Source organism: Schistocerca cancellata, chromosome 12, assembly GCF_023864275.1.
Source record: "Schistocerca cancellata isolate TAMUIC-IGC-003103 chromosome 12, iqSchCanc2.1, whole genome shotgun sequence".
NCBI classification, from domain to species: domain Eukaryota; kingdom Metazoa; phylum Arthropoda; class Insecta; order Orthoptera; family Acrididae; genus Schistocerca; species Schistocerca cancellata.
In genome coordinates, this window is record NC_064637.1 from 33128681 (window position 1) to 33142991 (window position 14311).

General features: G+C 44.5%; 1 protein-coding gene across 1 annotated transcript in view; it reads right to left on the reverse strand.

Annotated features, from left to right (window-relative positions):
- LOC126109722 (angiotensin-converting enzyme-related protein-like) overlaps window positions 1–14311 on the reverse strand; it is a 399281-nt gene that overhangs the window by 10327 nt on the left and 374643 nt on the right. The window contains exon 13 of the mRNA XM_049914776.1: window positions 7658–7924. Coding sequence (XP_049770733.1) covers window positions 7658–7924 — 267 coding nt within the window. The remainder of the gene's footprint in view (window positions 1–7657; window positions 7925–14311) is intronic.

A 14311-nucleotide genomic window follows, 5' to 3' on the forward strand; every position in this document is an offset into this window, starting at 1 on the left:
AATAATGATTGACTCACTTAGTTTTGTAGGAAATGAGATAATGCATAATATTTTAAAGTGATTAGACTAAACCTTAAAAGAACGGCTAATTTGAGAAGAGTTGTGAAACTATGTATGTTAATGTAATGTGAAGGAACTTTAAACAGTGTAGGAGTATTTTCTGTGAATGCAAAATATAATAAATACAGTGTCTAGCACATACTGTTTTGATTTCAATACAGTTTTCTTATCTTTGTGATACTGACTTAGTTATGTGGAGTAATGAGAGTAGGTGTCGGATAGGTACTTTTCACTTAGGCATATGGTTACAAACTTCATTATCCTCACACATTTATTTCTGGAGCAACAATACCTACCAATGCTGTTGAGATCAAGAGTCCAGTGCCAAACTGATATGGCAGCAAACTTAGGAAGCCGATATTCGAGAAGCAATGTCAATCTAAAACTGGCATCGTATTTTACAAGGTGGAGGTCATAAATAAAATAAATTTTGTACAATAATTTTTGACCCCAATCAGGGTTCTTTTGCTGTTAAAAGTCTGATAATAAATGGCAACACAGTGGCAGTACATGAGCATGAGCAGTTTTCTACAAATCCTTGAGTATGTCAAATACAAGGTCTCTGATGAGACAAAAAATAGTTCTGCTGATGACAAAGCTGATTGTGATGGTGGTGGTGTTTTGTGTGCGTGTGTGTGTGTGTGTGTGTGTGTGTGTGTGTGTGTGTGTGGTTTGCCAAACATGTTCACTTTGTGGAAGTTGCCTTCATAGTAGGACTTGTTCAAGCCTGCTCACATCTGCATTTGTTCTTTCCACCACACAAAAACATTTCTGCACACCACTTTCTTGAGGAGCTCCACTGTGTGTGCATTCTGGCAAGGTAGGAAGATGTCTGCAATGAAATGTTGGTCTGCTGAGTTTACCTGTTCTGATGGAACTTGTCACAGTGTAAGGGAACAGTGTGATGATTAATTTCAGATTGCTCCATGCAGCCTCTCTTTCATGCTGAAGTAGCATTAGTATGATATAGGTGAGTGTATTTTATTGTAATTAAAAAGAATTTCACACAAATATTAAACTGAGGGGATACAGAGGATATAAAAATGACTTTTTCAACAAATGTAATATAAACATACGTTTAGAAAGAAATACTTGTAAAGTTATGGGCGATTGTATTATAATAGCCATTCTTGTTCACTCACAAGTGGAATTAGAAGAAGAGATGAGTCTCTAATTGCTAATGATAAAGACAGGAAGATGATAACAAAGAAATAAAACTACAAAGAGGGGCAGAATACTATGCAGAAGAACCAGAAGAGTTTTTCAGCAAACAGAACAAGAAAGGAACTATGAAATTGCTGGCATTACAGAAGAGGATTTGAGAAAGACAATAAGTGCACCAAAGAAGAAAGCAGCAGGAAAAGCTCAGATAATATCAGAGACGATTGAGGAGTTACTCAAACTAATCAAAATGATATGGAAGAAGGAAGAGATGCCAAAAGAATGGAATCTAGATGTTATTGTACTAGAGCATAAGAAAAGCAAGAGGGAATTTAATAACTACCGGTATACAGGGATCTCACTACTGAATATGAGCAACAAGGTCTTAACTTGATAATACAAGCAAAACTTAAGCCATGCACTGAGGAAATAATATGGAATTACCAACCAGGTTGCAAGTCAGGAACATCTATAACTGACCATATTTTTAAATAAAAACAAAGATGATGTGACTTACCAAACGAAAGTGCTCGCAGGTCGATAGACACACAAACAAACACAAACACACACACACACAAAATTCAAGCTTTTGCAACAAACGGTTGCTTCATCAGGAAAGAGGGAAGGAGAGGGAAAGACGAAAGGATGTGGGTTTTAAGGGAGAGGGTAAGGAGTCATTCCAATCCCAGGAGCGGGAAGACTTACCTTAGGGGGAAAAACGGACAGGTATACACTCGCGCACACACACACACACACACATATATCCATCCACACATACACAGACACAAGGAACATTTGTAAAGGCAAAGAGTTTGGGCAGAGCTCTGCCCAAACTCTTTGCCTTTACAAATGTCTGCTTGTGTCTGTGTATGTTTTTTTTTTTTTTTTTTTTTTTTTTTTTTGTGGCGCACAACTTCAATGGTCATTAGCGCCCAGACTACGTTAGGAATGCACCGTGAGGCACAAGTTTAAAACAGCAACTAAAAGGGAAAACACGATAAAAGACAGATTGACAGGCATAGGATTAAAAGAACAGCATAATCAAATGTCCTTACACAGGTTTGTCAAGTTGATAAAACGAAGAACGCGAGCAGCTGCTCCTGGGTCATCCGCTAAAATGGCATCTAGAGTACATGGCAGGCCAAGATCAAGACGCAGTGTATTAAAATCTGGACAGGACGTTAAAATGTGGCAGACCATCAGCAATTGCCCACACGGGCAGAACGGCGCCGGCGCAGCCGTCAGCAGATGGTGATGGCTGAACCGGCAGTGTCCAATTCGTAACCGGGCCAAAACGACCTCCTCCCACCGAGAAGGGCGTGAAGAGGTCGTCAAAGCCGCGGGAAGAGGTTTCAAGGCCCGAAGCTTGTTGTCCGTAAGTGCAGCCCAATCGGCATGCCACAGCGATAAAATGCGCCGACAAATGACCCTGCTACAATCTGATGAAGGGACACAACAAGAAGCTGTCAGAGGCTGGAGGACCGCAGCCTTGGCCGCGGCATCTGCAGCTTCATTCCCAGGGATACCGACATGGCCAGGAACCCACATAAAGCTAACCGGAGAACCGTCATCCACCAGCTGCTGAAGAGAGCATTGGATCCGGTGCACAAAAGGGTGAACCGGATACGGATCACTGAGGCTCTGGATGGCGCTCAGGGAATCGGAGCAGATGACATAAGCAGAATGTCAGTGGTGGCAGATATAAAGAACAGCCTGGCAGAGGGTAAAGAGCTCAGCTGTGAAGACCGAACAATGGCCATGGAGCCGGTATTTGAAACTTTGTGCCCCGACAATAAAAGAACACCCGACCCCGTCATTGGTCTTTGAGCCATCTGTATAAATGAAGGTCATATTAATGAACTTCGAACAAAGTTCGACAAAACGGGAGTGGTATACCGAACTGGGGGTAACCTCCTTTGGGAGTGAGCTGAGGTCAAGGTGAATGCGAACCTGAGCCTGGAGCCAAGATGGCGTGTGGCTCTCGCCCACTCTAAAGGTTGCAGGGAGTGAAAAATCAAGGTGTTGTAGGAGGTGATGAAAGCAAACTCCAGGGGGTAGCAGGGCAGAAACATACAACCCATATTGACAGTCGAGAGAGTCGTCAAAAAAGGAACAATAAGACGGATGGTCGGGCATTGACAGTAGCCGACAGGCATACAGACAAAGCAGTATATCACGCCGGTAGGTGAGTGGCAATTCACTTCCTTCAGCATGAAGACTTTCGATGGGACTAGTATAAAACGCTCCGATCGCAAGACGGAAACCCCAATGTTGTATGGAGTTGAGGCGGCGTAAGATGGACGGCAGTGCAGAGGAGTATACGAAGCTCCCATAATCCAGCTTGGAGCGGACGATCGACCGATATAAGCGAAGTAGGACGGTTCGATCCGCTCCCCACGACATACCACTGAGAACACGGCAGACAATGGAGTGTAAACGGTACAAATGGAAAATGTAAAAGTGGGGAGAGTAATTCAGACAGCAACTGCCTGCAGGCCGGTGTGCAATGTGATGGGATCGTAGTAAATATCATCCCGGACCAGCAACATAACCCCTCCATGAGCCGGAATACCCACCACAGGGGGTAGGTCCAAACGCACAGAGGTGTTGTGTGCCAAGGCAATTAGATCGCATGGGCGTAGCTTCGTTTCCTGGAGGGCTACGATGAGCGGACAGTGCAAGCAGAGCAGCAACTGTAAGTCCTCTCGGTTGGAGTGAATGCTGTGAATATTCCAGTGAATAACTGCCATCGTGAGAAGAAAAGGAAGATGAAAGAAGGGGTCACCTCGAAGGCCGCTGAGGGCCTGGCTTCGAGAGAGCACTGCCGCCGCTATCAGTAGGCGGACAGTCATTGTCCATTGGTTCTATAGGTTCATCGGCCATCTTGTTAAGATGGCCGAGAGGGGGAGCTTCCTCTGCAGGTGAACAGCCGGATGTTCGGCTACCAGCGGTGCGGCCAGGCGAAATGGATCACGGCCTGGGGCGGCAACCGCTGGGTGGTGCAAGAGAAGAAATGCGCCGGGGCTGAGTAGGAGAACTGTGCTTTCTATGAGCCTTCTTGGAAGGTCGTTTAGTGGAAGTACTGGTCGACGGCTGGGAGTTCGAGGTACGTAGGAAGTCTGCATGGGACGGTTCCTTCTTGAAGGCCCGTGCATCTGACTTCTGGGTCTTCGTCTTGGCAGAAGCTGATGAAGGTGCTTGTGTCTGAGGGGTGAATGGAGGAAGAGGAGATGTCGACCGCGTGATCTTAGCACTGGCCAAACGGACGACCGTAGTGCTAAAGGTCAGATCGCATGTCTGCGTCGCCACCTCCCTGGTAGTCCGAGGAGAGGCGAGGACAGTACTGTATTTCCCCGCTGGGAGCAGCGTGGGCTTCCTACTAGCAAATAGCTTGTGAGCAGCCGAGGTGGACACTTTCCCTTTGACCCGAATTTCTTGGATACAGCATTCTTCCTTGTAGATGGGACAGTCGCGGGAGGACGCTGCATGGTCACCCTGACAGTTCACACAACGAGGAGACGGACGTGGACAGTCACCCTCATGGGCATCCCTGCCACAAGTGACACATTTAGCTGCATTGGAACAAGACTGGCGAGTGTGATTAAAATGCTGACACTGGTAGCAGCGCGTAGGTGTCGGGACATAGGGGCGAACAGAAATAACCTCGTAGCCCGCTTTGATGCCAATGGCAGCTGAACTCTATCAAAGGTCAAGAAAAGTGTCCGGGTCGGTACAAGGTCATTGTTGACCTTTTTCATGACCCTATGGACAGCCGTCACACCCTGCTCAGCGAGGAAAGACTGAATCTCCTCATCAGTCAATCCGTCGAGTGATCTAGTATATACCACACCACGAGATGAATTCAAAGTGCGGTGAGCCTCCACCCGGACAGGGAACGTGTACAGGAGTGTGGCCCGAAGCAGTTTTTGTGCCTGAAAGGCGCTCTCAGTTTCTAGTAACAAGGTACCATTACGCAACCTGGTACAAGACTTGACAGATCCGGCTATGGCATCTACGCCCTTCTGGATAACAAAAGGGTTGACAGAGGAAAAATCCTTTCCGTCCTCAGATCAAGAAACTACGAGGAACTGTGGGGCAGGCGGTAGTACTTTTGTCACTGGTGGCTGGTCAAGTTTCCGATTGTGGGCAGAAGTTGAGAGAGAAGAAGAAGAGACATCCATTGCGGAGGAATCCCCCATGATTGCCAGCATCTCCGATGGCGCGCTCCTTCCTTGTGGGGACCCTCTCAGAGGGCACTCCCGCCTCAGGTGAATGTTCACACCTCAGGTCACACCTCCCGAGAAACGGACGGAGGGACCAATCGGCATGGTCAGAAGGTATCAGCTCAGGCAATCACCTCTCCCTGGGCCTGGCCTTTACCAGGGGGTACGTGCGTGCCTTACTTGTCTACCCAGGGTGGGGAATTATGCGTTACCCCATCACTGGCTATGCGTGCGAACACGTGGGTCGTCTGCCTTCAGGCGCACACAGGAAGGAAGGAAGAAGAGGGAAAAGAAGAGAGAGAGGGCAGACTGTCTCAAACGCCGAGGCGGAGACCAGAGAAGGAAGGAGAAGAAGGCAAGGGAAAGAGTAAAGAAGACAGTGAGATGGAGAAGAACAAAGAAAGGAACCAACCAAACGAAGGAAGAAACGACAAGAAGTGAAAAACCTGAATGACCGCAAATATAGGTCGTGGAACCATCCGTCTCCGGACGCAGGCGCTAACTACCCCCTTGAGGGGGAGGGACTCCTTTTAGTCACCTCTTACGACAGGCAGGAATACCTCGGGCCTATTCTAACCCCCGGACCTGCAGGTGTGTGTGTGTGTGTGCGCGCGCGCGCGCGTGTATACCTGTCCTTTTTTTCCCTCTAAGGTAAGGTAAGTCTTTCCGCTCCCAGGACTGGAATGACTCCTTACCCTCTCCCTTAAAACCCACATCCTTTCGTCTTTCCCTCTCCTTCCCTCTTTCCTGATGAAGCAACCATTTGTTGTGAAAGCTTGAATTGTGTGTGTATGTTTGTGTATGTTTGTGTGTCTATCGACCTGCCAGCACTTTTGTTTGGTAAGTCACATCATCTTTGTTTTTAGATATATCTTTGCCACGTATTATGTTTACCTCTATTATGACCATATTTTTACCTTGAGACAAGTCCAGGAAAAGTATTGCGCATTTCACAAGACAGTCTCTGCCACATTTTTAAGTTTTTCAAAGGTTTACAATACTTTCCGTAGAGTGAGCCTATACAACAGCCTTAGGGAATTTAGTTACTTAAGAAACCTGGTAAAAACTTGTACTTCATAGGCAAAAATTAATGTAAGATGTTAAACAGGAATGTCAAAAAGTGCAAATGTGAACGAGGGTACATTGTCACCCACTTTATTGAACCCCTGCCTCAAAAAAAAAATTTGTAAACGAGATGAAAAGAGTAGGAAAAGGAATGAATCTGAATGGAAATCTGCAAATGTTGACATATGCAGATGATGTGACAGCTATATCAGAGTCAAGAGAATAAATTACGGAAATAGTGAACTACCTGCGTCGAAGTGCAGGGAAGGCGGGCTTGAGAACGAACCCAGAAAAGATTTAAGTGGTGGGATTAAGTAGAAGGATGAACCATAGTGTGCCTGGGGAGCCACAGTTGGGAGAGATGAAACTGAAGATAGTTGAAAACATTAACTACTTGGGCTCATACCCCAACTGGAGGAATGACGTCCAGCCAGGAGTAAAGTGACAAATTGTTAGTACTTCCGAGTCATAAAACAGCCTAAAACCAACCATGAAATCAAGTGCAATCTCAATAAAAGTTAAAATGAAGGCATATAATACAATAACAGCACCAGCTTTGTTATGTGACATAGAAACATCAATTACCACCAAGACTGATAGAGGAAAACTGATGGTTTACAAGGAAAGATCACGAGAAAGTTTTATTAACTAGTGTAGGAAGAAATAGGATGAAGGATGCTGAAAACAGAAGAAACATACACCGCACAATCAGCCCAATATTTTACAAAAATCAGAGGTTAAGCAACTGCAGTGGGCTGAACATGTTGTAAGAATGATAGCGCGAAAGTAGTGTTCAGAGGAACGCAGAGGGAAAGCTTCCCAGGGATGACTGAGGACGAGATGGGAGGATGAATTACGGAAAGACTAGGATTTACAAGAAAATGGATAGAAGCTGCATAGGACACTACCTGGTGCAAGCAGTTTGTACAGTCGGTGCAAGATCTGCAAGGTCCCCAACTGACAATTAATTAAGTAATTTGTTTATAAACACTACAGGAGAACTTCTATGTGGTTATCACCCATTCTTACAATCCTTCAGGCCCCCTTCTAGCAATCTGAGCGGCCCTCAGATTTAGTCACCTGCAGAAGACACACGCTCCTATAATGTGCGCACAATGTACAATAGTACAGAATAATGCAGGACTTACCTCGAAGATACGGCCTGCGTTGTCGAAGATGCATCTGCTTCGGTAACTGCCGACAGTTCGGTAGGCTTCTCCTCTGCCACATCAGGTGGCAGAGCCTGCCTCTCAAATTTTGCTAGATGAGGCGTGTCAGGAGCCACGTCACTCAGCAGCAGAGACCTGATGGGCTCAAAATACCTCAGCAGGGGCTTGACGTCTAACTCAGTTATGCCCATAACCTGGTTGATGACGTCTAGCCACGGAGCCGACAGCCCTGCTACCATTAGCTTCCTGTCAGATTAGAATATCAAGATATATAGAAAATGCAAACAGAAAAATTAATTATAAACACACAAAAAAATTCAGTAAATCAAGATAGCTAGCTGTGGACTCTGAAGTCCTTCCATCTGGAAAAGTAGAGGAAGAGATTGGAGAAAATATTCCCATTTCATAAATTGAGCTTGCTTGTTTATTTGTCACGACAAGATTAGGTCCATTAAGCTCTTCATTACTTCTACCAAGCATTATTCATATTTTTTATTATATGCACTAACATAAAATCATTACAAGAGTTCTTACATCTAATACGGAACCCAAGGATAGTAATGATATAAACACAGTGAAAACAGTTGTAGTTCTAGAAGAAAAGAACTCTTTATATTCATTCAGTAAAAAGTGGAATCCAAACATATAACAAAATTGTGTGTGTGTGTGTGTGTGTGTGTGTGTGTGAGAGAGAGAGAGAGAGAGAGAGAGAGAGAGAGAGAGAGAGAGAGAAGGGGCGATGTAATAACGTGATGACACTTTCTAGTGGTGTGGCTGGAAATGAGGATAGATTAACTGGCAAAAAATGTGAGGCTCTGCTCCACTGTTTGATGAGCAGGAATGGTTAATTTTTGATGGAACACACAAAACACAGTGCTTCAACTTTTCCTTAGCTGCAACAGTGTACAGCGAGACAACAGAATAGTTGCACAACTTCACTGGTCGAAACTATCATAACTTGACATATGATGCACTGACTGGGTAAATAGGCCGATGATACAGACATAAAGCACTCAAGCATTCAGTTATTTCACCTATAATTTTTACTAATCGTGTTATATGTGATTGCACTTCAAAAGTGGAGGTTCAGCAGAATGAGTGATAGCACAAGCACAAGTTTTTTTTTCTTTTTTTTCCCTTCAAATTGTGTGAGAATATGTAATTAAATTTCTTGAGAGCATATAGAGTAGTGGAAGTGCCTCTGCACATGGTGACAGTATGTTCTGCCTAGTTGAGGTTCTCATCAAACGTTACACCAGAGTTCTTCACTGTTTTCTGATACAGTATTAACATACCATTAAGAGTATAGGGAGAAATTGTTCACAGAATTCAGGTCTAATTAACTTCAGATAGGATACCAAAATTACATGATACTTTTAAGGATTTAATTTAAGTCCTGCATATTGTGTCCATGTCAATGTTGAAAACAGATTGTCATATATTTGATGCTAGCAGTATTGATGATATCAGATCTGACACTTGGATAAAGCTGGAAGTCATCAGGTAGAAATAATGTTTAGTCCAGGACAGAACTAACTAAATGTTATTTGCTTACAAAGTCACAGGAATGACTCCTGTGGTACTTTTAAGTGAGCACACTTCCATGACAGCTTTCCATTGCCATGGATATACTGCTGCCCATTACAGGTTGCTCTGAAACTACCACAGCATACTATCTGAAAATTTAGGCCACTGAATTTTTCTGAGGATTATGTCAGAGGGGATGGTATCCAATTCTCTGCTGAAACTATTAGTGTAAACATCGTGGTTCCCTTAAACTGTATAGTGTATTTCAGGTCATCAGTTATCATAAACATTTGACTACCACTGGTTTCTGCTTGCAGCAACCATTATTTTTTTATTATTATTATTGCCTTTCACAAGACAGCTACCGTACACTGAGGTACTTCTATGAATTAATGGATTTTTGTAGTCACAGTGTTTCCAGCATAGTTTTTGCTTTGTATCTGTAGGGGATTGTTCCTTTTTTTTGTGGTGATATTGGAGAAGATCACCGACAGTGAAAGTAAGTATATACACACATCAAAAAAAAGTTTTGCATCGCCACGGTTTCCAGAACTCCAGAAGACAGACATTGACTGTGGATATTGTATCACAGACACAGTCCCTTTGACTGTTCAGAGATGTCACTAAACCCACCCAAAGAGGTAAACAACCATGCACGAGCAGTGCCTATTAGACAGAGGGGGTCCGACAGCCAATCTCCACTGGGAAGGAGGTACACAGCTCTTGTTGTCTGTAGTTCAACCATACCTAGATGGTCAATACCACAGTTCGATCACGTCCTCATTGTTACTTTGGGCCAGGAAGGGCTCTCAACAAGGGAAGTGTCCAGGAGTCTCGGAGTGAACCAGAGCAATGTTGTTTGGATATGGAGGAGATACAGAGAGACAGGAACTGTCGATGACGTGCTTCACTCAGGCTGTCCAAGACCTACTACTGCAGTGGATGACCGCTACCTATGGATTATGGCTTGGAGGAACCCTGACAGCAACACCACCATGTTGAATAATGCTTTTCATGCAGCCACACGATGTCGTGTTGTGACTCTAACTGTGCACAGTAGGCTGCATGATGCGCTACTTCACTCCCGATGTCCATGGCGAGGTCCATATTTGCAACCATGACACCAAGCAGCACGGTACAGATGGGTGCAACAATATGCTTAATGGACCATTCAGGATTGGCATCATGTTCTCTTCACTGACGAGTGTCACATATGCCTTCAACCAGACAATTGTTGGAGACGTGTTTGGAGGCAACCCAGTCAGGCTGAATGCCTTAGACACACTGCCCAGTGAGTGCAGTGTGGTGGAGGTCCCATGCTGCTTTGGAGTGGCATTATGTGGGGCCAACATACGCTGCTGGTGGGTATGGAAGGCGCCGTAATGGCTGTACGATACATGAATGCCATCCTCCGACTGATAGTGCAACCATATCGGCAGCATATTGGCGAGGCACTCGTCTTCATGGATGATAATTCACACCTCCATCGTGCACATCTTGTGAATGACTTCCTTCAGGATAATGACATCGCATGACTAGAGTGGCCAGCATGTTCTCCAGACATGAACCCTATCGAACTTGCCTGGGATAGATTGAAAAGGGCTGTTTATGGAAGGCGTGACCCACCAACCACTCTGAGGGATCTACACCGAACCGCCATTGAGGAGTGGGACAATCTGGACCAACAGTGCGTTGATGAGCTTGTGGATAGTATAACATGACAAATACAGGCATGCATCAATGTAATAAGATGTGCTACTGGGTATTAGAGGTACCAATGTGTACAGCAATCAGGACCACCACCTCTACAGGTCTTGCTGTATGGTGGTATGACACGCATTGTGTGGTTCTCATGAGCAATAAAAAGGGTGTAAATGACGTTTATGTTGATCTCTATTCCAATTTACTGTACAGGTTGCAGAACTCTCGGATCCGAGGTGATGCAAAACTTTTTTTTATGTGTGTATAAAGTTATTATGACATAAATTAGAGATTGTACTACGTATGTTGTGAGTGGTTTCCAAATGAAATCATTGGAGCAGTACACACATTGCACATTAATTTATCAAACAGTGGGAACTCCTGGTATGAATATCAACAATGAAGGAAAAGACACATTGTTATTTACTGTAAAGAAGCAGACAGGCACAATTAAAATGCACTTACATAGAGCTTTTGGCCACAGCCTTCAGCACTCACACACACACACACACACACACACACACACACACACACACACACACACACACACACACACACACAGCTAGCACACCTCATGCAGATATGACCACCAACTCCAGTATCTCGGGCACCCTTATCCAAGATGTGGGAGTTGGTGGTCATGTGTGACGAGGTGTGTTTGCTTGTGAGTATGAATAGTGTGTGTCTCTCTTTTTACTGAGGAAGGCCGTAGATAAAAGCTTTATGTAAGTGTCTTAATTATGCCTGTCTGCAACTTAACATGTCTTCTTTACGGTACGTAGCATATAAATTTATTAAATTTTAGGCCCTTTTTGCTTGCTATTTAAGTCTGATTTCTTTTAGTCATTACAAGTTCATGGAATTTGAGATGCGTGATTGTGTTTAGAAAAAATGTGAAACTCCTTTCAAATATATTTTACAAAATGACGTGTGATTATAAACTGTATGTCCCACTAGCTTTTACTTAAATGGGGTGCAAATCATCCACACTATACACATCCAGTGTTTGATAATGAGAGCACTTGGCAACTTCCTACAAACTTTAAATATAATTTCAAATCTTTTCAAAACTGTTTCTCACTTACTTTCTTAATGTCAAATATTTGACACATTAACTCATTTTTAAAGTAATCAGAAGGTTGAAGCTATTTTATACATGGAAGATCGATTCATTGCAGACTTAGGAGTTTACTTGTATTTATAGATTAAAAGAATTTATTATGATTGGTGCCAAAATACACTCCTGGAAATGGAAAAAAGAACACATTGACACCGGTGTGCCAGACCCACCATACTTGCTCCGGACACTGCAAGAGGGCTGTACAAGCAATGATCACACGCACGGCACAGCGGACACACCAGGAACCGCGGTGTTGGCCGTCGAATGGTGCTAGCTGCGCAGCATTTGTGCACCGCCGCCGTCAGTGTCAGCCAGTTTGCCGTGGCATACGGAGCTCCATCGCAGTCTTTAACACTGGTAGCATGCCGCGACAGCGTGGACGTGAACCGTATGTGCAGTTGACGGACTTTGAGCGAGGGCGTATAGTGGGCATGCGGGAGGCCGGGTGGACGTACCGCCGAATTGCTCAACACGTGGGGCGTGAGGTCTCCACAGAACATCGATGTTGTCGCCAGTGGTCGGCGGAAGGTGCACGTGCCCGTCGACCTGGGACCGGACCGCAGCAACGCACGGATGCACGCCAAGACCGTAGGATCCTACGCAGTGCCGTAGGGGACCGCACCGCCACTTCCCAGCAAATTAGGGACACTCTTGCTCCTGGGGTATCGGCGAGGACCATTCGCAACCGTCTCCATGAAGCTGGGCTACGGTCCCGCACACCGTTAGGCCGTCTTCCGCTCACGCCCCAACATCGTGCAGCCCGCCTCCAGTGGTGTCGCGACAGGCGTGAATGGAGGGACGAATGGAGACGTGTCATCTTCAGCGATGAGAGTCGCTTCTGCCTCGGTGCCAATGATGGTCGTATGCGTGTTTGGCGCCGTGCAGGTGAGCGCCACAATCAGGACTGCATACGACCGAGGCACACAGGGCCAACACCCGGCATCATGGTGTGGGGAGCGATCTCCTACACTGGCCGTACACCACTGGTGATCGTCGAGGGGACACTGAATAGTGCACGGTACATCCAAACCGTCATCGAACCCATCGTTCTACCATTCCTAGACCGGCAAGGGAACTTGCTGTTCCAACAGGACAATGCACGTCCGCATGTATCCCGTGCCACCCAACGTGCTCTAGAAGGTGTAAGTCAACTACCCTGGCCAGCAAGATCTCCGGATCTGTCCCCCATTGAGCATGTTTGGGACTGGATGAAGCGTCGTCTCACGCGGTCTGCACGTCCAGCACGAACGCTGGTCCAACTGAGGCGCCAGGTGGAAATGGCATGGCAAGCCGTTCCACAGGACTACATCCAGCATCTCTACGATCGTCTCCATGGGAGAATAGCAGCCTGCATTGCTGCGAAAGGTGGATATACAGTGTACTAGTGCCGACATTGTGCATGCTCTGTTGCCTGTGTCTATGTGCCTGTGGTTCTGTCGGTGTGATCATGTGATGTATCTGACCCCAGGAATGTGTCAATAAAGTTTCCCCTTCCTGGGACAATGAATTCACGGTGTTCTTATTTCAATTTCCAGGAGTGTATAATAATGATAATAATAATAATAATAATAATAATAATAATAATATGAATCATTTTGTTTCGTGCACGATAAAAAGAACATCTCTGCAAATAGATGAGAAACACACAACAATAAAATGTGGTACAAATGATACAGACACAAGAAAGTGAGTCTTGTGTAATTGGGTATCCAATTACATAATTTTATCAATAATTGATTGCTTTCATTGTTATAAGAAAGTGAGTCCGACATACATGCTTTCACATGTTGGTTAAGGTGCCCCTAATTTTATGCTTGAAATGTTTTATGAATGCTCTGGTACTCTTTAAGCATAAAAGTGAAAAAACAAAGCAAAAAATTATAATACTAGAATTTTTATGTTTTTAATTTTGATTTACTGTTAATTACACATTTCTGTATATGATTTGTGATGATACAATATGTTTTATTGAGATTTGTAATGCATATTTCTTTTGTCAATAATTCTATTGTATTTTATGATGCCATGAAAAATATTTATTTGCCCTACTTCTGTGACTACAAAAGAAAAACAAAACATAAGACTGGATTTATAAACAGGGCGCAAAATTTTGAAGATGGTGGTGGATGCCCCTTTTAAGTATTCTGATAAAATACAGCCGAGTAAGTACTCTGACTCTTTCTCAATGTTATTATGAAGACATGTTCCACTTCCTGTCTGATGTATACTGCCAACCTGTTACAGACTTTTGCACCAGAATAAGCAGTTCCATCTGAGTCATACAT